This window comes from Perca fluviatilis, chromosome 5 (assembly GCF_010015445.1).
Source record: "Perca fluviatilis chromosome 5, GENO_Pfluv_1.0, whole genome shotgun sequence".
NCBI lineage: Eukaryota > Metazoa > Chordata > Actinopteri > Perciformes > Percidae > Perca > Perca fluviatilis.
In genome coordinates, this window is record NC_053116.1 from 2402885 (window position 1) to 2425112 (window position 22228).

General features: G+C 40.0%; 2 protein-coding genes across 3 annotated transcripts; one reads left to right on the forward strand and one right to left on the reverse strand.

Moving 5' to 3' along the window:
- The first annotated feature begins 10686 nt into the window (after positions 1–10686).
- On the forward strand, positions 10687–17974 carry LOC120559387. Of its 2 annotated transcripts, XM_039801074.1 has the most exons (10): positions 10687–11108; positions 12206–12418; positions 12510–12651; positions 12803–13005; positions 13057–13392; positions 14833–15155; positions 15263–15444; positions 15638–15810; positions 16475–16689; positions 16950–17974. In XM_039801074.1, exons 1-10 carry the CDS (start codon positions 10795–10797, stop codon positions 17201–17203), a joined length of 2355 nt encoding a protein of 784 aa, XP_039657008.1. In that variant the 5' UTR covers positions 10687–10794; the 3' UTR covers positions 17204–17974. The 2 variants fall into 2 exon arrangements, with proteins under 2 accessions (XP_039657008.1, XP_039657007.1); XM_039801073.1 differs by having other exon boundaries at positions 12803–13392; positions 16950–17969.
- Positions 17840–20428, reverse strand: LOC120559393. Its single transcript, XM_039801087.1, has 2 exons — positions 19404–20428; positions 17840–18639 (listed from the first exon to the last, which is right to left on the reverse strand). Exons 1-2 carry the CDS (start codon positions 20174–20176, stop codon positions 17871–17873), a joined length of 1542 nt encoding a protein of 513 aa, XP_039657021.1. The 5' UTR covers positions 20177–20428; the 3' UTR covers positions 17840–17870.
- Positions 20429–22228: the final 1800 nt, after the last annotated feature.

Consider the following 22228-nt stretch of genomic DNA (forward strand, 5'->3'; position numbering starts at 1 on the left):
GCAAATACTGCTTGACTTATCTTAGCTACCAGACCATCATCTATCTCCTCGTCTTCCACCATTTTGTCAGGTCCGCTGGTCCGGGCTGAGTTTTTTCAGATTTGGGTCACAGGACTTGTTTGTTTTCAGGTGCACGAACACAGAAGGCTTGCATTATGTGGACCAGGGTGGGAAATTAGCACCCGCCACCAGCCAATGGTGGGTATTTTTTCAAAGTGGCGGGTGACTTTGCCTTGTATACTAGCCTCAGTGTCGGGTGGATTGTAAAACATTCCTTATAACGGAGTGGACAGTTTTTGTCAAAGAATGCTGTTGCTAAGTCACAATGCTTATAGGAGTCGTATGTTACTGTTAATGAATCCCCATTTCTGGATTTTGCTGCTTCATAATAAAAACATTTAAATACCAAACTAACTGAGGACTTTTATTGTGAAGAACTTATAGGAAATGAAACTGTTCACAGCCGGGGCTTTGACATTAATTTTTTTTTTTTTTTTTTTTTCTATTTTTTTCTTTTTTTCTTTTTTTTTTTTACGAAAATTTCCCTCAACTCCTTTTTTTTTTTTCTTTTTTTCCAAACGATGTTAGGAGGCCCTACGCGGAGTCAGCAGTAGCTATGACTGTACAAACTGTTGAGGGTGAAGTAAAGAAAAAGAGAAGGTACTTTTCGAACAAGTGGCGCATTGACAAAACAAACAGCGAAAAATCGTGAAAAACATTTCAGACCATCAACCTGTATTAAACTTCAATGTATGCTGTAACGATTTTTCAGTCGCTGAAAGCTGCTGTTGTTTTAACCCTGTCGGCTCTCTGCTGCTCAGTTCCCCCCCACGATTGACGCACGCACGCACGTCTTAAATCCACCAGACATTTTCATATTATACCAACATCTACAGCATCCTGAGCCTTTTTGGAAAGGTTACTAGGATAACTCAGCCCAGAGTAATTTTATTCTCTCCGTTTCCTTTTTATTTTTAAAGAACTATACAAAAAAGCAACTTTCACTGTCTCTCGCAACTTCATTGCAACAAAAATACAAAAGGCATCGCAAATTTTATAGCAATTTCTTTACAAAAGCTCCCGCATACAGGCATTTTGGGCCTCAACAATCTCAAAAAAAGGCCGCAAAATCCCGGAGGGACTGTTTAATACTATGTTACTGAGAGATGAGTCAATATTTTTTTCTGTTCATTAAACATGTAGGCCTAGCACATCTTCCTTTTTTAAGAATGATTTCTGTGCCGTTCTTTGTTCTTTTCTCAAAGAGAAGCTGAACTCCAAGTCTTCCAGAAGACCGCTGTTCCCAGCAGCCATAATCCCCGCCCACCGACTCTATACACAATGTGATTGGCCTGACCAAAATTTGGTTTTTCCAGCTCGCAAGCCAACGGAGAGTGCCTAGACCCCCCTGGCTGCAACGAAATGTTGTGATGACGCAAACAGAAACCGCGACCAGCATGTGTGTTAGAGTTGTGCCGATGGACGATATCATCGCCGATGGACAATATCATCGTCCATCGTGATGGCTGGCCGACATCACGATGGAGAGCCACCATCGTGATGCCTCCCCCCCACCCTGTCAAACACAGTAATCCTAGTCACGGGCGCTGGACGGGAAATTGACAAGTGCGTCGGTCTTAAACTAGCAAAGACACAAAGACAAGACATAGGGCTCCTTAAGTGGAAGCTACATTTTCCCCCTTTATGTGCAACCTATTTGTGAATCATCGAACCATGGCTTTGAGCAGACTGGATTGGCCTTAGTGATACTCTCTCTCTCTCTCTCCCTGTCAGTTGTAGCTCGCTCTACCTTCTAGTAACGTTGGACGCAGCGGTCTCGAGTGAGAGAGAAAGAAGCGTTAACCTGGAACGCTATCACACTTTCCTTTCTCCCCTCATTGGACTAAGTTTGTCGACACTACTCTGTGCGTGCATCAATAAGTAAGTCTGAGGTCCTGCAGGTACGGGACGATGTTATGCAGGATTTATGAATGTACGTTAGCAACAGTAGGCTAATTCACGAGGGTGCTATTTTATGTGAGCTAATATTGCGCATCTGTTAATATGCGCTGCAAGAGTTATGTTTCTGTTTATTGAATGCGTTATTCAGTGCGAACATAACCGAGAATGTAGTTTCAACTCAGTAATGATGGTATATTAGGTTATTACTGTCGCTCTGTTGAAGGCAAACGTCCCACTGTACTGTCGTTACGCAGATCGCGGACATCTGATTTACTTTACTGCAAGTGAAACCTACCAGCAGGGCACCATTTAGAGAGGGCATTTAAATGTATGTCTAATCGTTTCAATGTTAACTGTTGGCCCATAGTAGTAGAAAAAAATATTTATGTAAAGAGATATGAGCTACCCCCCCCCCGCCCCGACGACGATATCATCGTCCATCACGATGTTTTACTGTAAACATCGTCAACTGCCAATTTAGGGGACATCGCCCAACCCTAATGTGTGTCAGTACCCGATCCGTTCCACCTGCACGATCCGTTCTGCGCATGCGCTGTGGTACAAGGATTTATGACACTACCCGACAACATGTCTGCGGTGTGGACGTATTTCAGTGTATCTGAGAAAGACCCACGGACAGTGATTTGCAAATCATGTAATGCCGAAATTTCAAGAGGGGGTGCATCTGCAAAGACTTTCTCCACGTCGGGTTTAATTTATCATCTTAAATCCAAACATTCCGATCGCTATGTTGAATATGAGAGGAACGCGGCACAGAAAAAGAAAACGCCTCAATGTCGTTGCAACTCATGTCCATGAGCATATAGCTGCAGATATTTCAGCAATCAGTTTCACGACAGACATATGGAGCTCAGACGTCAGCATTAGCAGTATGCTCAGTCTAACCGCACAATGGATCAAGGCTGATTTCCAGCTGCAAAAGATTCTGCTCCATTCGCAAGAGTTTCGAGGGTTACATACAGCAGCAGCCATTTCTGGTGCATTCGCCAATATGTTTGACACCTGGCATATCGACCAATCTAAAAGTGCATGTCATTGTCAGTGACAATGCAAGAAATATGACAAAAGCGATAGAAGACAGCCAGCTGAAGGGAATACGGTGCATGGCCCACACACTACATCTGGCTGTGAATGAGGGAGTGTTGTCTCAACGCAGCGTAAAAGACGTACTGGCTATAGGCAGACGAATTGTTGGCCACTTTAAACATTCTCAGCTGGCCTATTCCCGCTTGCAGTCTATGGAAGATCAGTTTGGAACACCAATAAAACGGTTCCAGCAAGACGTGAGTATGCGGTGGAACAGCACTTTTTACATGTTGCAAAGCCTCTTTGCGCAAAAGAGTGTCTTGGCTGCATATATCGCAGACCAAGAGCTCCCCACGACATTCACTTCACACATGTGGGTCTTAATAGAGAACATTATCTCTCTAATGATCCAGGCCGCGATGGATGCGGAGAACCCGCGTGGAGACGGAAACGGAGCAGCCCACGGAGCAGGAGGAGATCAGAGCGCAGTGCTATAGCGCCACCTGGTGGTGGAAATGGGTGAATGTTTGCGCCTGAGGTCCTTGCGGGGTTTTGGACCAGTCCTGAAAAGGGCAACCCCCCACCATGTACGGTTTAGGTTGCAGTCGGAGTTTTACACGGAGAAGAAGAAGAAGAAGAAGAATAATAAAAAAAATCCTTAGAAAAACAATAGGGTTCCACGCTCCGCTGGAGTGTGAACCGCGTTGCCTTGCAACATGCGGTTCCCTTGCCCCCTCGGGCTTGGACCCCTAATAATAATAATAATAACAATAGGTAAGCTATTCTGATTTTAGGCTACTATATACTGTATGTGACTATCAGATTGTAGCCATATTTCTGCTAGATATTTTTTTAATTTGATAAAAATGTTTATTTATGCACCGGCCCTATTTAAATACACTCTCAAATCTTTCTCAAATGTCAGGCAGATGACAAGCTCAACCGCTCAACAGCTAGATGGTTATCGGTCTGAAGTCCCCATCCCTAGAAGTGATAACCCTCTTGCTTACTGGAGAAGTAATCACGGCCGCTTTCCTGACCTGGCAAAGATGGCACGCAAGTACTTGTCTGCTCCGCGCACAAGCACTGACAGCGAGAGACTGTTCAGTGCAGCAGCACATGTTCTCGATGAGAAGAGGAACAGACTTCACTGTGATAAAGCAGAGAAGCTACTCTTCATCAAGAAAAAACTGCCACTTTATCTCAAGAAGTAGAATGGGCTTGTCTAGTGTTTAAATATTTATTATCCACTTTGCACATCTGCAATTGAGCAATTCTTGGTGCATTTGTTGTTAAAGTTCTACAGTTAACATATGGGCTATGGCAGTCTTTGTTTTGATGCACTATTATGTTGAAGGCCTACAGAGAAAATATTGTATCTTTAAGCAGTTACATTTGTTCTGAATGCACTTTCTTGTAGTAGTACAGAGAAAAATTTAAAATGCACTTGACCTAAATGCACTGTTTTTTATAATAGAACATTTAATTTTAAAACCTTTCTGCAGGCCAGTAGGCCTGTACATTATTATTTAATGTACACATGAGTGGGATCAAGTTAAACATTTAAGTTTGAATTTTATTTTATACTGTGCATTGTTGCAATGTGCTAAATAAATATTTGCATAATTTGTAATAATTTATTCTTTGAAACTTTAATATTAATTTATACAATTGCAATGCCTTGATTTTAGTAAAGTTAGTACACAGTCATAGCCATAAATGCAATGGTACTAATAATTGGCATAATTTCTTGCGGTGTTTCGGTTTTCGGTCTTGGTTTCCTCTTTTTCGGTTTTCGGTTTCGGCCAAGAATTTTCATTTCGGTGCATCCCTACTGTAAATTATGATTTAACAAACACAATTTAACCATGGTTTAACAGGCTTTTTTTCACATCACTTTTTATTTGCCTATATTAATAACATATGTATTAATAATAAAAAATTATGTATTGAAGCAATTCAAAATATGCTAGTGCACTTTCTTTTATAAATTTGAATTCCGGAAAAAGTGTCTGGTAAAAAAAATAAGTGGCTGGTAAAATTGGCTGGTGGATGCCTAATTTTCCACCCTGATGTGGATGCGTTGACAGTGTTGTTGTCATTACTTAGAATTCCTCATGGGGGAGACAGAAACTACACACTATAGCAGGGATTCTCAAACTTTATATTCAAAAGGTCCAAATGTGATTTATATACAAGTCAAAGGTCTGTAACGATTGGTGATAAGCAATTTACTTTTATTAAACTTGCTTATAACGTACAAGAAATAAGTTTGTTAGGTTAATTCAAGTTTAAGGCAGTCAGATAAAAATTACATTCAAGCCTAGTGGAAAAAATGTTTGACTGCAATCTGTTGACTAAATTAAAGCAACTCTATCTTTAAAAGCAACTGTAGTGGCGATTTGTCCTCAGATTGAACAAAACTAATTCAAAGTCAAACAGCCACTGAGACACCGAATAAGTGAATCTTACGCAGAGATAAAAACGTTCATTGTCCAGGCAGAGGTGGCATTTTGTGAGGTTTATTTATCCAGTTCTCGGATTAAACACGGTTTAAATGCTGACAGCGAAACGGTTTAAAAGTGTGACTGTATTTTAAGGCTGTGCAATTAAAGGGATACTTCACCGATTCAGCATTCAGCTTTGTATCAGTAGAAACCCGATAGTATTTTTTAATGACCGTGCTTCCCTCCCTCATGTCCCCCTGAGACGAGAGATCTCTGCATTGGGGGTCTGGAAAAAAATCTTCCGATGACGTAAAATTATGATTTTTGCGTCATCGGAGGATATTTTGGCCACAAGCAAAGGACTACAGCCATTGAAGTATACAACCAGTAGTAGGATCTACTTCCGCATGTTTTCAACCCCGCCCACAGGGGGTTGGACTGCAGAGTCTGGCGGAGGTATTCCTAATGAAAACGACTGTCAGCCATCTTGAAGCTTCGCTAAACAGGCTCTATGTTTTCAGCAGAAAACATTTAACAATTATGTGCATTCAAACTACCGGACGTGTGTACCACCGGGATACATCGGTACAGATCGGAGAATATGGAGGAAACGTTATTACAGACGCAATACTCGGCACGCTCTGAGCTTCGCCTGCACGGAGACCAGCGGTGTCGCTCGATGCCGATAGCCGGTTAGTGGACATCCTCATCGGCTAGGTGGAAAGCTAACGCTAGCCGGCCACCTGTCCCATCCATCCTGCTTGCAAGTGTCTGCTCATTAAAAAACAAGCTGGACTACATCCAACTTCAACGAAACTCCCAACGTGAGTTCAGTGACTGCTGTGTTTTTGTTGTTGTGGAAACATGGCTGAACAACAGTGTACCGGAACCGGGACTATCCAGCTACCAGGCTGCTCTCGCCGGCCCGTGGAGGTGGGCTGTGTTAACACAGACAGGTGCAGAAATGAAATCCAACTAGCTACTGCTAACTGCTGGTGGAGCTTGTGACTGTTAAATACGGACCATTCGACGTTCCATGCTAATTCACGGCTGTGTTTATACTCCGTGTTTAGCTACACCAATGCTAGTATGCGTTAGCTGAACTTTACGGATCCTGCTTGCAAGTGTCCGCTCATTAAACAACAAACTGGACTACATCCAACTTCAACGAAACTCCCAACGTAAGTTCAGAGACTGCTGTGTTTTTGGTGTTGGGGAAACATGCCTGAATAGTGTACCGGACAGTCCAGCTACCAGGCCTGCTAGCCCTCCGAGCTAGAGATGCTCTGTCGCCAGGTAAAAGAGGTGGGCTGTGTTAACACCGAGTGGCGCAGAAATGTGATTTGTATCCATTTAACTGCTAACTGCTGGTGGAGTTTGTGACTGTTAAATGCCGACCATTCTACATTGCACGCTAATTCACGGCTGTGTTTATACTCCAAACGCTAATGCTAGTATGTGTTAGCTGAACTTTACGGAGCCTATAATGTGTGTGTGCACTAAATGTAGCCTGTTTCGTATGTCGTTTTTATATAATGTCGTTTTTATATATTTAAAATGTGTAACACCACTTGAGTCACAATGAAACGTTGTTTCGTGTATATGGTTGAAATGACAATAAAACACGCTTGAGTTGAGTTGAATGCCTCACTGTCTGTCTGTCAAGCGGTAGGCGTGGCTTGGGAGTGGACTCATAAAGCAGCAAAGCAGGTGCATTCTGGGATTTGGTGTTTTTCATCCATATAAGCCAAAAACACATTTTATGTCTTTTCTCAGCCTAGAAGGCACCAATTTCAATTTTTTTTCCTTCACATTTCTACTATATAATTGACCCAATTTAAAGATATATTCAGCTTTCCAGCGGTGAAATATTCCTTTAATTGAATTTCAATTTCGGCTCCCAACGATCACCAAAATAGTATAATCTAGGGCTGAAACGATTCCTTGAATAACCCGAATAATTTGATTACAAAAAAAATTTGCTTTGTTAAATCAAAGGTTGTACGGCTCACTGTGTTTCCGCACGGAGGATTATTACTAGCGCACAAGAGGTTTGCACTTCTGCGGACACAACACAAGCACAGACAGTATATAAACACAAGACTGACGGCCCAGATTACAAATGAAGGAAGACGAAAATAGCGAGGGTCTAAGAGAAGAGACAGGCGAGAGAAAACAACAGAAAGTTTGGGATCATTTTAGGCTGCAAACATGCTGCTACATCACCTCTGTAACAAACCTCCAGTGTACTCATCCATTCCAAGGAGCCAACCCGACACAAGGTAGCTAACGTCTGCTGCTCTCGTCCACCGCGCTGTTTACACAATTAGCCTTCAGCATGCTACTCTGCTAATAGCCATGTTTTACACAACTAGCCTACAGCATGCTACTCTGCTAATAGCCATGTTTTACCAACAAGCTAAAACGAAAGCTGTCGGTTTGTAGTGTAACTTTTTATTAGTTTGCTTCTAATCTTTGGAAATGTAGCTGCTGCCGGAGACAAACCGGCTCCTCCCCTCAGCATGGCTACTTAATATGCACGTGAATTACATCATCATGCAACCTTTATTCTTTCTCCTCACAATATATATTTTATGCTCCTCACTGTGTATTGGGCTTCTGAAAATGTGTCCCCCAGAACAGTGTACATTCGTACATCGTACAGTCACATTTACCCTCTGGTCAGTGAACAGCTCTTTTGCATATCCAGTGTAAAGAGCCAGAGGCAAGAAGGGGAATGGGGTGAAAAGTATTTGGGCCACCAAAAATGTACTATTGTAATGTATTTTTTTTTTTAAGGGTCTTGGAATTTGGCAATAAAAAATTAGGGATGCACTGAATATTCGGCCACCGAAAATTTTCGGCCAAAAATGTCCCAAAAGGGCATTTTGGGTTTTTGGCCGAAATACTCGGAATCACCGAAACAATACGGCCGAAATGTTGTGATGACGCAAACAAAAAACCGCGACCTGCACGTGTGTCAGTACCCGATCCGATCCACCTGCAAAGCGTCTCCTAGGCAAAGAGGTTGAGACGGACCACGGAGTGAAAACAATGAAAAGTGCTCTTAGAGTCTGTCAGCACACGTTTCAGTGAGATCTATTCGGATCCTCTGCACTTCAACGCGACTGGACTTGATCCGAGTTATAAAGACCATTACTTCGATACGGAAATAAAGCAGGGCGCACGAGAAATGATCCAGGCCGCGATGGATGCGGAGACGGAGCAGCACACGGAGCAGCGCCCAGCGCAGGAGGAGATCAGAGAACAGATAGAAAGACTCATCTCTCTGCACCAGATGAGGGGCATGCACCCTCGTTGTCTGATATGTTCAGTGAAATCCTGCAAGAAAGTGCCTCAAATAATAATAATAATAATAATAATAATAATAGGTAAGCTATTCTGTTCTTAGGCTACTATATACTAGTGATGCACCGAAATGAAAATTCTTGGCCGAAACCGAGAACCGAAAAAGAGGAAACCAAGCCCGAAACACCGAAAGAAATTATGCCAATTAATAGTACCATGGCATTTATGGCTATGACTGTGTACTAACTTTACTAAAATCAAGGCATTGCAATTGTATAAATTAATATTAAAGTTTCAAAGAATAAATCAATTACAAAGTATGCAAATATTTATTTAGCACATTGCAACAATGCACAGTATAAAATAAAATTCAAACTTAAATGGTTAACTTGACCCCAACTCATGTGTACATTAAATAATAGAAGACTAGATTTACCTAGCCCCAAAGCAAAAAGCTGTGTAGAGATCTACAACATTATAGCTGCAAAACGAGTCATTCTATTGACATCAATATATATATATATATATATATATATATATATATATATAAAACAAGCGACAGGTTTCCTTTTTTTTAGTAAACAGCAATTATAAATATTTACTATTGCTGTTTACTAAGTATTTCTTACTAAGTATTTCCTATCCGATTGCTCGATTAATCGATGGAATAATCGGTAGAATATTTGATTACTAAAATAATCGATAGCTGCAGCCCTAATATAATCGAGAAAAAACTATTATTTTGCCATGTTCTGTTTTGCAAGAACACTTATTTTATCTTGTGTTGTGAATGACACGCACATGTATGAGAGGCCGTATAGGAGATAATTCATACTTCTGTCTTACACACACTATCATAATCTTACATATACACCACTATACTCATACACACACACTATTATAATCATTTTACATGCATGTATGAGAGGGTATAGTAGTATGTGTGAGAGAGTATAGTAGTATGTGTGAGAGTATAGTAGTGTATGTGAGAGAGTATAGTAGTATGTGTGAGAGAGTATAGTAGTGTATGTGAGAGAGTATAGTAGTATGTGTGAGAGAGTATAGTAGTGTATGTGAGAGAGTATAGTAGTATGTGTGAGAGAGTATAGTAGTGTATGTGAGAGAGTATAGTAGTGTATGTGAGAGAGTATAGTAGTGTAGTAGTGTATGTGAGAGAGTATAGTAGTATATGTGAGAGAGTATAGTAGTATGTGTGAGAGAGTATAGTAGTGTATGTGAGAGAGTATAGTAGTGTAGTAGTGTATGTGAGAGAGTATAGTAGTATATGTGAGAGAGTATAGTAGTGTAGTAGTGTATGTGAGAGAGTATAGTAGTGTATGTGAGAGAGTATAGTAGTGTGTGTGAGAGTATAGTAGTGTATGTGAGAGTATAGTAGTGTATGTGAGAAAGTATAGTAGTGTATGTGAGAGAGTATAGTAGTGTGTGAGAGAGTATAGTAGTATGTGTGAGAGAGTATAGTAGTGTATGTGAGAGAGTATAGTAGTATGTGTGAGAGAGTATAGTAGTGTATGTGAGAGAGTATAGTAGTATATGTGAGAGAGTATAGTAGTGTGTGTGAGAGAGTATAGTAGTGTGTGTGAGAGAGTATAGTAGTGTGTGTGAGAGAGTATAGTAGTATGTGTGAGAGAGTATAGTAGTGTATGTGAGAGAGTATAGTAGTATGTGTGAGAGAGTATAGTAGTGTATGTGAGAGAGTATAGTAGTATATGTGAGAGAGTATAGTAGTGTGTGTGAGAGAGTATAGTAGTGTGTGTGAGAGAGTATAGTAGTGTGTGTGAGAGAGTATAGTAGTATGTGTGAGAGAGTATAGTAGTGTGTGTGTGTGAGAGAGTATAGTAGTGTGTGTGAGAGAGTATAGTAGTGTGTGTGAGAGAGTATAGTAGTGTGTGTGAGAGAGTTTGATTGAAACGGAAATAGTACTAAATTCTCAGTCCCTGATTGGCTTATACATGAAGAAGAATGTAGCTAGCGGCCCACCCATAGGGCCCACCTTCCCTTTCAAGACCAGATGCGACATGACAAGATGGCAGACAGTGGGCGGCTTAATGAAGCCATTGGACTCATTAATAACTTTTTGAATACTCCAAATGCTGTGACGTCATTGTCCGAAATGTTGGATCAACGACGACAGCCATCCACAGGGGCTATTTCTAACGCTAACGTTGACGATGAAATGCGCCGGCTCTTCAGACCTGCATCAGGTGCATCAACGAGCGGCAACAGCACTCAGCCAGGAGCTAGTCTTAATGCTAGCCAAGGGATGCAACCCCGATATCAAACTCAGCAGTATTTCGGTGGATGGACTTCAAAGTCAAGGAAGAGGTGAGTTTAACGATACTCATTAAGGTAACATTATTTCTGTCTAGTATTTCTGTAGCCGGGATATTGTTTTATTGAAGCCACCAATTGTTCCTGCTTTGAAGCTAAGTTAGCTCTAAGTAACATCAATAAGGTGTGTTAAAAAGTAGACATTCTCATGGCGATTGCCTTAACGTTAATTTCGTTTTAACATATAGCTAGCTAGCTAGCTACCGTACATTGATGTGTGCCCCCATTTGGAATATCTGATAACTCAACTCATGTAATGTTACTAACTAACGTTAGTTAGCCAGCTAAAAGCATGACATTGACAATGGATACACCCGTAACCGCTGTAAAACAGCTTATCGGTATTATTTTTGTTAACGTAATGTGTATGTTATTTACCGCACTAACCTTAATGTAAGGTTGCTCAAGTGCAAAGTCTGGTGACATTAATCTTAGTATTGTTTTACCAAACCACGAGTTGTTAGTTAACGTTGTTTTTTCATTTACTTTGGACCGTGCTTGACTCACATTCTAAAACTATAGTGGTGGACTCAAAATATAAAAAATCCTGTGTAATATGCCATGCTATTAATACTTTAGCCCAACAGTAGCTCACTGACAGGAATTGCATTTCCTGCTGTGGAACTATAAATGCATGCCATGTTAGGGACTGTCTCATCTGCTCACTTCTCTCGCCTTTGGGAGGAGGACGCTGGATGTGGCGCGATATCATTGTCTGCAGAGGCAAATGGATAGTCCGTGATTACAGGGCAGAACACTGGAAAAGCCTCTAGAGATTTATAATCAGAAATGAACTGCATCTGTATGAAAGAGTTCCAAAGTGAAACAGTTGAACAGTTTAAATCTGTGTCCGTGATCGCTTTTTGTCACCTCTTTAAACCACCTTGTTACCTCCCACCCTATGTGGGTAGCCTACCAGTTGGTTTCAAATCAGCACCCTCACCAGTTAATCCCACACACTTTACCATCAAAAAAGGTCTAATATGATGATATGATTGCGGGATTACTACTACTACTACCAATCCTAATAATTAGAATAATAATAATGTTTGCAATGCCAATTATGACATTCTTTCTGCATTATTTTTTAGGTCTACTACCCAGAATCACCCTACCTTCAACAAGGATATTGTATTGTTACCTCATCCAGAATGGAGTGAAGTTTGCAAGCACAAAACCAAAAGAAGGCTTCATGAAAGTGGCTATATTTTATGTGCCTTTGAAATGAGAAAAATGTGGGACTGCAGGACGGTTGTTGCAGAGATTAGGGAAGCATTCAAGGACAGAATTCCTGAAGATGTCAGGTATTGTTGAAATATTCTGAATATACGTGGGTTAATTGACACATAATTGTTTTGAAATTAAATTTGTTCTTGTTTTTCCATTTTTTTCCAGTATTGAACTTTTGATGCCATGTGGAAACAAATTGGTTTCACCGAAGTTGCACGAAGGACAGGAACTGAATGGCTTTATGATTCACAAAGTATTCAGATCAAAGGCTGTGTACATTAGACCATCAACCAGCCTTCCAGTTCCTGTAAGCTTTAAACAAATAATAATTGTAAAGAGGAGCTTTTTGCTCGGTTTGGAGTGCACAGTTTTCATGGTTTGGTCAATTGGTTCAGCCCCTTTATTTTTTTTATTACATTTTTGTCATTTACTTTTTCCTTTTCTTGTGTTTGTTTTAGTTTAACAGTTCCGATTCAGAGGACAGTTGTGTAGAAGTTGACACGTCATCAGCAAATGACCACACAGCTACCACTGCCAATCAGACCAACAACTTTATGACTACAAGGGCTAGGGGAGCGCAACTTGCATCAACACAGCAGGTTTCTAGGTATCCTTTCACAAGGAGAGCCAGAGCGAACCAGCTCTCTGCATCACAGCAAGGGTCCAGTGGCACCATGACCAGACCGAACCAGCTCTCTGCATCACAGCAAGGGTCCAGTGGCACCATGACCAGACCGAACCAGCTCTCTGCATCACAGCAAGGGTCCAGTGGCACCATGACCAGACCGAACCAGCTCTCTGCATCACAGCAAGGGTCCAGTGACACCATGACCAGAGCGAACCAGCCCTCTGCATCACAGCAAGGGTCCAGTGGCACCATGACCAGAGCAAACCAGCACGTGGAAAATGTTGCCACTGTTAACCAGATTCAATCAGACAACAATGATGACTATGCAACCTACCTTTCGATCATGGGTTCCATCTCAGATTTGTCTTCTGATGACGAGGAATTAAGCCAAGCTATCATGGCCAGTCTCGAGAGTCATGTGTAAGTGACTGGGTAGTATGACCTTGTTAAATGAGTAGATGTTATGAGTTAACAACTTCAAGCTATTCTGCAGCAATTGAAGTAAATTAAGTTTTGAAAGTTAATGCAAAAAATTAGGGCTGAACGATTAATTGCATTTGCAATAATATCGCGATATGTTAAAACCGCAATTCCCTAATCGCAAAGGCTGCGATTTGGTCACATGTGGTTAGCTAATGTTAGATCCGTTATAAAGATATGGAGTGGATGAGACTGCCACTGAGAGGGGTAACAACCAGACTCTGATAAATCTTAGGGGAGCTTTCACAGCAGTGTGGCCGTGGTGTTTCAACGGTTTTATTAGTAATAGTTAAAGGAGAATTCTGGCCATTTTTTATGTTAATCTCGATCGCTATAAACATGCGTGTACTTTCGATTGAAAAAAATTCGACCCGAATCGGTACAGGCAACGCGAGAAGCTGCAGCTACATGTATGAGCTTCCACTGAACCAAAACGGCAGTTGTCGGGGCAAGTTTTAGAGTGCCTTTGTGCCTCTTAACAGACATAACATGCATTTTGTATATATATAGCTCTCTTATTTAACTGTATAGAAAAGTTCAAAGACTGTTTAAAAAGTGCAATCCACATGTTTACATATGTTTATTACAGTAAATAATCTAAATACTAAGTGTGGTAAAGCCACATATTTGTTTTTACATTTCTGCAATCTGCACTTTAGTTTGTGATTTTGTTTTTGACCTTCATATGAGGTTTACACCAGGCTTGGTCAGTGCTCAATATACTACTGTGATTGAAGTAGTTAAATAAAAGATGTCATTCATATAAATTCATGCATCACCTAATTTCATTATCACATACAGGCCTGGCCTCCAGGAAAGAACCATTTGTTTAATCTATATAATCTTGTGTTCATACTATACAATGATTTATTGTTTGTCTTTGTTGAATAATACAGAAGACAAAGAGCTTAAAAAATAATTGCATATTAAATCGCAATCGCAATATTTTGGAGAAGAAAAAAAATCGCAATTATTTTATTTTCAAAAATTGTTCAGCCCTACAAAAAATTCCTACAGGCATCACCTGTATTGATTCATGACACCCTCTGTCTACAGTATATAGTGCTGGTACAGATAACTCTCTAAAGCTACAATATTGCCCTGAAAAATAAGAAAGTAGTACTAATATATGATGGCAAAAAAAGACAATTGTCAAGGTTTGGGTCATTATGTTGCTGTACGATAAAGCTGCCCAACTGGTCTCTTTTTCTTTTCTTCTTTTGGTTACATGGATATTGTTAAGAAATTAGTTGGCAGTGATAGTTTAAAAAAAGATGATTTTCCAATAGTACCATCCTTCAGTTAACTGCTGCTGCTTTTGGTTTTCTCTAAAAGGTATGCTCTTGTTCATAAGATTTTTTTTTTTTTCTCTTTCAACAGGGCATCTGAATGCACTAACACTAAATCAGCACAGGATGTACTCCTCAATCTTGCATCCCAAATTGTTAGTAACAAAAAATGCAGATTCAACATCAATAGGTCCTCAGTACTGGATGGTACCATGCGTGGCTTCAAACGATTGTCCTACAATCCCTCGTACCAGATGTGCATCAAGTTTTCAGATGACTTGGGAATAGATGAAGAGGCTGTGGACCTCGGTGGTCCTAGGAGGGAATTTTTACGATTGCTTATGGAAGCCTTGATACAGTCACCAATGTTTGAAGGAAAGGATGGCAAAATGAATTTGGGTCTGGACAGTTCTGGTAAATGCTATATTTTTGGCTATATTGCTTTAGATTTCCTATAATCCCAGCCCTCGTTTTGTTCATGTTATCCTATGTTTTGTCTGTCAATGTTATGTTTTCTCCAGCTTTAAGAGAAGATCGCTATTTCATTGCTGGCCGGGCCATTGCTGTAAGTCTTGTTCATGGCGGTCCTCCTCCAGGATTCTTTGCACCAACACTGTATGCTTGTCTAGTTGGTGCAAAGTCCTCAATAAAGCCTGTCTTGGAAGACATTGCTGATGCTGACCTGTATGAAAAGGTTAAAAAGGTAATTGTACTTTAAATATATCGTAAAATGGGAATATTAAGTGTATATTTTATTACATGTGTGATGGCTGCAGCTCAATGGTTAAAGCAAGATATTACTTGTCTAACAGAACTGAATTAGCTGGGCCAATAACACAAAAAATATTTGCAAATTTATTTTTTCGTTCTCTCTTTTGTGCGTTGTTTTTTTTTAGTTGTCAGAATGTACATCTTTGGATGACCTGTTACACGCCACAGAACCACTGCAAGATTACCTGGCAAATGCTGGGTGCCTCAGGCCATTAAAAAGCATTGAAGACAGAGACCTACTTGTTCAAGACATCCTCATGTTTCAGGTGGTCCACAGAGTCTGCGGGGCACTTGAGAGGTTTGTGCCACACTATTATTTAGAAAACAAATTAGTGTAGTAGATTGTTATTACATTAATAATAACCAAAAAAAAAATTATTTGGAAATATGTTTGCTGTTTTTCTCTGCACAAATGGAAGACAATCTAAAAATTTGAGCATCTTTTTTTATTTTGTATATAGTGGTAGTAGTGGAAAGCAGTGTATTTTTTAAGAGTGTTCCCTTTCAACTAGATCTACCAGAACTGTACAAGAATAACAACTCAAAGAAAAACAGCCTCAAACTGTTCATACAGTCGGCAGGCAGGCAATTTCTGTTTGTAAACTAGGCTGTACAACAATTATATTTTCACAATTAAGACATATTACACAGAAAAACAAAACTTGAAACAACAGTGAATTCACTTTACTTTTTCACCTGGTTATTCAAAAATTACTGGTAGCTAACAAAACTGGAACTGAACTGGATTTAAAATTATGTTAGGCCTTTATTAAAGATTATCAAACATCATTGATGTATATTTTTGGATAAAATTTCATCCTAGTTTCTGATAGCATCTTATTTTTATTTATTGGTTTATTTGATATTCTAGCTCATTCTGCATTAGTAATACAAATGATCTCATTCCCCAACGCTATGATTAACATTCCAATTTGAAACATAAGTATTTTTATTTTTTATAGATTTGTGGAGGGGCTGAATACCCTTGGTGTTCTGAATGCAATCCGAATGCATCCTGACAGCTTTAGGCCCTTAATGTGCCATGAACCATCTGCACTCACTGCTGACATAATGGATCACCTTTTCCACATCCGCCTGTCTGAAGTGGGAAGCAACAAGAGAAGAGCAGAGGAACGGGTGGTACCATTTTGGAGGGACTACCTGCAGGATGTTGAAGGTAAATACTGCAGCTAGTTTAGGCACCATCTCTCATGCTATTGGTCACTCCAAATGTGTTTCTATTACAATCTTACAATATGCTTTCTATTTCCTTTACATTTGTCTTTCTTTCACTCCTTTTGTCATTACATTCTTTCCGTGGCTTACTTCTTCTTGTCTTTCTTTGAGTCTTTAGCTTTGGTGTTTTCTATGTTTTAACTTCCTGGTATGATTGCTGTAGTTTTTCATTGTTTTCTTTGTTTTCTTGGTTGTTTACAGAGCAAGAAGGACCATCAAAGCTAGGTAAAATCCTAGCCTTTGCCACAGGTGCAAGTGTCATCCCTCCAGTTGGCTTCTCCCCTCAGCCATCAATCGATTTCCTGCATGATCATTCCTCCAGCCCGAGAAGCTGTTTGCCTATGGCCAACACCTGCATTAACGGCCTTAAGCTACCGCTTTTTGACAAATATGGGGATTTCAGAGAGAGAATGGACTTTGCAATTGGTAACACACAGGGTTTTGGTAGGGAATAACTGAACCTCATGAGTGGTTAGTTCCAAGTACCCTCTTGAGGATGTTTGGAATACACAGGTGAAAAATAATTGCGAAAATATAGCGATTGCTGATTAAAACACATCACCTTTTGAGTGTTAAAGAAGAAAGAGTTCAGATTTTTTTGAACTTGGACCCTATTTTACTATGTTTTTATGTCTAAGTGACTGATGGGAAGAACAATCTTTGACATTGGTCCAGTATTTATTAAGATCCCTGTAGTAGGCAGCGGCAAAACTAGATGCAATGTTAGTTATTGGGTAATTGCTTGTTTTGTCACTGACATGCTCAGTTGATTATTCTAAATCTTTTTGTTAAAGAGTACATTATAACAGCCCTGAAATCACCATCGCCAAATTCAGTAATTTTAACATTGCAAAAACAAAATTGTTTTAGTGGACAAAATTGACTATGCAAATTTGCACTAGGGTTACAAAGTCATAAATACATGGGAATATAAGGTCTAGGTTGAAAATTGTTTGTATTTCACAAACATCCTGCACACCTTTTTGTTTTTTCTTTAAAGGTTCAAGGCACAGTGATGTAAAGAAAATCCAAATGTTGTTACTGTTACATTATTCAATTAATTACAAAACAACCCAAATTGTGATAGCATGTTAACACTTAGTGTCGGCTGCATTTTCAGTATTAGCGTTCACTAAGAAAATTCACTAGATTTAAAAATAAATGTATGCCGTGGTTGCCATCATCAATCAGTGGGTCTACTGTTTCTTGAAGTGTGTTAATAACTGTTTGATTTACATTAAAGTCATTTACAGGAACAACAATGTTGTTATCATTCTCTAAATGTAGAGTGCTATCTTCATCCATTCCAAAGGTCTCATTTCCTGCAAAAATGTCATCAATTGCCAAGTTACCAGTTCCGGCACTGTTAAGAACCCCTGTCTGCCACAGTTGTAGAGGGGTTTGTCCTCCCTGTGTAGATAATCCATGGTTGTTCCACTGATTTCGGAATTCTGCAGCCGCTCTCTGAACTCTTGGCAAGTAGATGTAGTGAAGACAAAACAAATGGAGTTCATCTGTAGAATCCAGTATGCCCTCATTTTCCATGAAGGCAAACAGATTACTGAAGTGAAACGACACAACTCTATTTAGCTCTGCCCACAACCGCTCTATCCTCTGATTGTGGACACTGCGGCCAGTAATGACACTGCGTCTGTTTAACCCTCTTCTCTCCAGCATATACCGGGCCACCGCAGTGTTCTCCATGCCATGGTCACAGCGTATTCTTAAGGGAAGGCCAAAGCTCTGTACACCAGTGCAAAATAGTTCCAATACGCTTGATGCTCTGTTGTTATTGAGGCACTGCAAGTATATGATGGTCCGACTAAAGCCGTCAACACATCCATGAAAGACCATCCTCCACCTCACCAGTTTATGGTTTCCATCAATATGCCTGTGTGAAAATTGAATTGTCGACAATGAACAAAAGAACTGCAACCATGGTAAATATTTTTACAGAATCTGTTACAAACTTGATTAACCTCTTTGTTATTTTTCTCAAATCTCAGGCTCTGAAGCCTGTGATATGGCATTTAATACCTTAACCCCCTTTACTGCTGTTGATGTGCATCAAGTCAAAAACCTTCATATGTTGTAGATTAATGTCTACAACCATATGGCAAAAAACATTCCGAAAAATGTTTAATTGAGAAGGTCCATTGCCAGACATATAAAGTATATATGTCGTATGTCAAATCATTTACAGAAATTGTTTAAAACAAAGGGTGCACAATTGTATTAATATGACATTAAACAACAGTGTAAGACCTTTCCTAGTCTTATATAAAATATATTAAAATATTGGGCAGATGAAATTTGTTGTGGGCATTAAGGGTCTCCTCAGGATGAATAATATTCCATCCAATACTTTTGCCTTATGTACTGTATAATCATGATGTGGTAAATGCATTCTGGTGTTTTGGTATAAAAATACTAACTACAAAATTAAAGAAAAAAAAATTAACCATCTGAAACATAAGAATAGTTCCAACATTTGTATTTAATGTTAGGCTACTACAAACATTTTCTGTGGTATATGGACTTCTATACTGTAGTGTACTGTTGCAATAATAAGAGTATTTAAAAAACATGGAATTATTATTTGACCAGTTTGTGTATTCAAAGACAGAACTATTTCCGAACAGAAAAAATACTCACCATAACTGATTGGGCGTTTGAACATTGTAAATTCTTCTTCGAATTGCACGGCGTTGCCGGTAGGCCCGTCCAACTGGATCAAGATGTTGCAGGCAGCGTCTCACGCGCCAGCGCTGTATTCTGATGTTGCGTGATCGCAGGCCTCCTAACACATACCTTTCCCCTGCATTTGGGGTGGTTTGAAGGATCTCTCTAGTAATGTCAGTCAAGACCTCGTCAGACATTTCTGTATAGGTCAGTGGTCCAATTTCAAGTTGCTCTCTATGTCTGTACAGTGTCTGCCTGCTGATTCCAAAGCATACAGCTATTCTTTGCCAACTCATTCCAAGAGATAAACAGTGGGTAATTTGATCACGTAGTATGCTGTACTGAGGGCGACCAGGAAGACCATTTCTGATAGTTGGAGGTGCTCTTGAATCAAACATAGCTCGTCGTCTCACTTCTAATGATCTTGAATTTTCATTTGAATTGATAATAGAACAAAGACAGGCATACGTAGCCTCTAGTGCACCCAAACTTTCCCGACTGTCACTCCCTCCTAACTGCTGGCTAATCAAAATAAAGGAAAACATTGTCCGTCTGTAAGAATCAAGCTCACCAAATAATCTTTGCAAAACCATGCTGTCAGGTCCCATGCTCTCAGTTTCCCTTATAATGTCATGAACACACCGCATTGTATCTGTAAAAAACAAAGTAATGTCCTCCTCATTACCGTTAACTTCCACAAAAGCAAACGGGACTTGCAAAAGAAGGTAAATAAAATGAAAAATCATGTCTACCCTGCTAAACTTGCTAACAAAAAACTGTAAAAGTTATCCTTTAAGTGTCGTAAAGTTCTACTGCTTGTTTTAATTGTGCCTTGTAGCTCCAATTTAGCTTGCAGTGCTCTGGGAAGATACAGGCGTGTTTTTAAGGCTGTAAGCGAATCAGGGAATGAGGATTTAAACTGTCTTCCTGTTTGATCAAACCAACATCCTTTTTAATTATACTCTCACACACACACTACTATACTCTCTCACATACACTACTATACTCTCTCACACATACTACTATACTCTCTCACACACACTACTATACTCTCTCACATACACTACTATACTCTCTCACATACACTACTATACTCTCTCACACATACTACTATACTCTCTCACACACACTACTATACTCTCTCACATATACAACTATACCCTCTCATACATACATGTAAAAGGATTATAATAGTGTGTGTGTATGAGTATAGTGGTGTATATGCAAGATTATGATAGTGTGTGTAAGACAAAAGTATGAATTATCTCCTATACGGCCTCTCATACACATGCGCACATCCGCCCCTCCCGAAGCCAGTCAGGGAGGCAAGTTGTGTGCATATCATCCGCTGGAATTTAAAAACTCTGCGCGAGTAAAGATGGCAGCAGCGTTTGGTGAGCAAAAAAAGGAAAAACCAACTGTTGTCTGGGAACAGCTAACATTAGCTAACCGTGCGGTCCCTCTGCCTTTGCCCCGCTGTAGTATACTGTCTATAGACATTGTATTCCCACGACACGCTGTATTCACTTACTGTTTAAAACTTTTTCCAGCTTAGTGGGGGTGCATACCGCTCAAAAACAACATGAGAAAACAGTAATGTTCCCTCAGCATTTAGTTTTTTTGTTAAACTGTATGTAAATGAGCAGGGACGTTAAATCACCTGTTTCACGTAACGTTACTCTAAGGTACCGTCTATGTGCTGGATTTTTCCTAAGGTTAGCTAGCAAATAAGCCCACTGACGACGACATTATTGTTGATATTTTGGCACGTTTAGTAATGTAACATTGTGAGTGAACATGTGATGTGAGATGCACATTGTGTTATGACTGTTCATTAGCTGTGTAACATTATGTGTGATTATCTGTAAAGCTGAACCGACTCACAGTAGTAAAACCAGGGCTCGACATAGGCAATGGCCCGATGGCCCGGGGCCAGTAAAAACGTATGTCGGGCTAGTTGATTGGACTGTGGCCCTGTCTGCTGCATCAGCAAACGTCATACAGAGTGGTACGAAGAATGTTAATTTTAACATTTCACATTTTCACCTTGGGTAATTTATAACCAATTAATTTGGATACAAGCGTTGCATTTTGGAAGATAGACGGGATTCTGAACAGCGATGCCCGCGCTGTGCGCACACACACAGCAGGGCTGAGGTTACTTCACGTAGCACATGTAACTGACTGGAAACGTTACCGAGGATTATTTACCGCCAATGGCGCAGATGAACTAACGCTACACTCGTTACTGTAAGTAGCCTACAATAAAACCTCCACGATTAAAGAGTCAATACTTATCAATAACCACCTACCTGTTCTAAGGCATAAACATGTAGAAATCGATATCTCAGTCTGCTCTGTCTGCGCTGTCCACTCTTGTCCACCGCGCTGTGCAAACACAGCTCTACTCTGCAAATAGCGACTTTACAAACGAGTTAAAATGAAAGATATCAGTTTGTAGTCTAACTGTTTATCTTAATTTGCAACCAATCTTGAACTTTGGACAAACTCTTGTAAACGTAGCTGCTGTCTAAACGAGCCATCCTCTCCGCTGGAGCGGTAAACCTATGGACGTATTATAAGACCAAAACAAATACATGTGGCTACTTAATATGCACGTGAATGACGCCACGTTCTTCATCCTTGATGATGTTGCCGGTTGTATTATTTAGCAACAACATTGTCTTATTTCAAATGAGGCATACAGGATGAATGCTAGCCTGCTTATCAGTCCATTCATCATTACAGCTGCTGTGTTCCACAACTTTTCACTTCAGGCTCTGTGACAGTGAGATGTT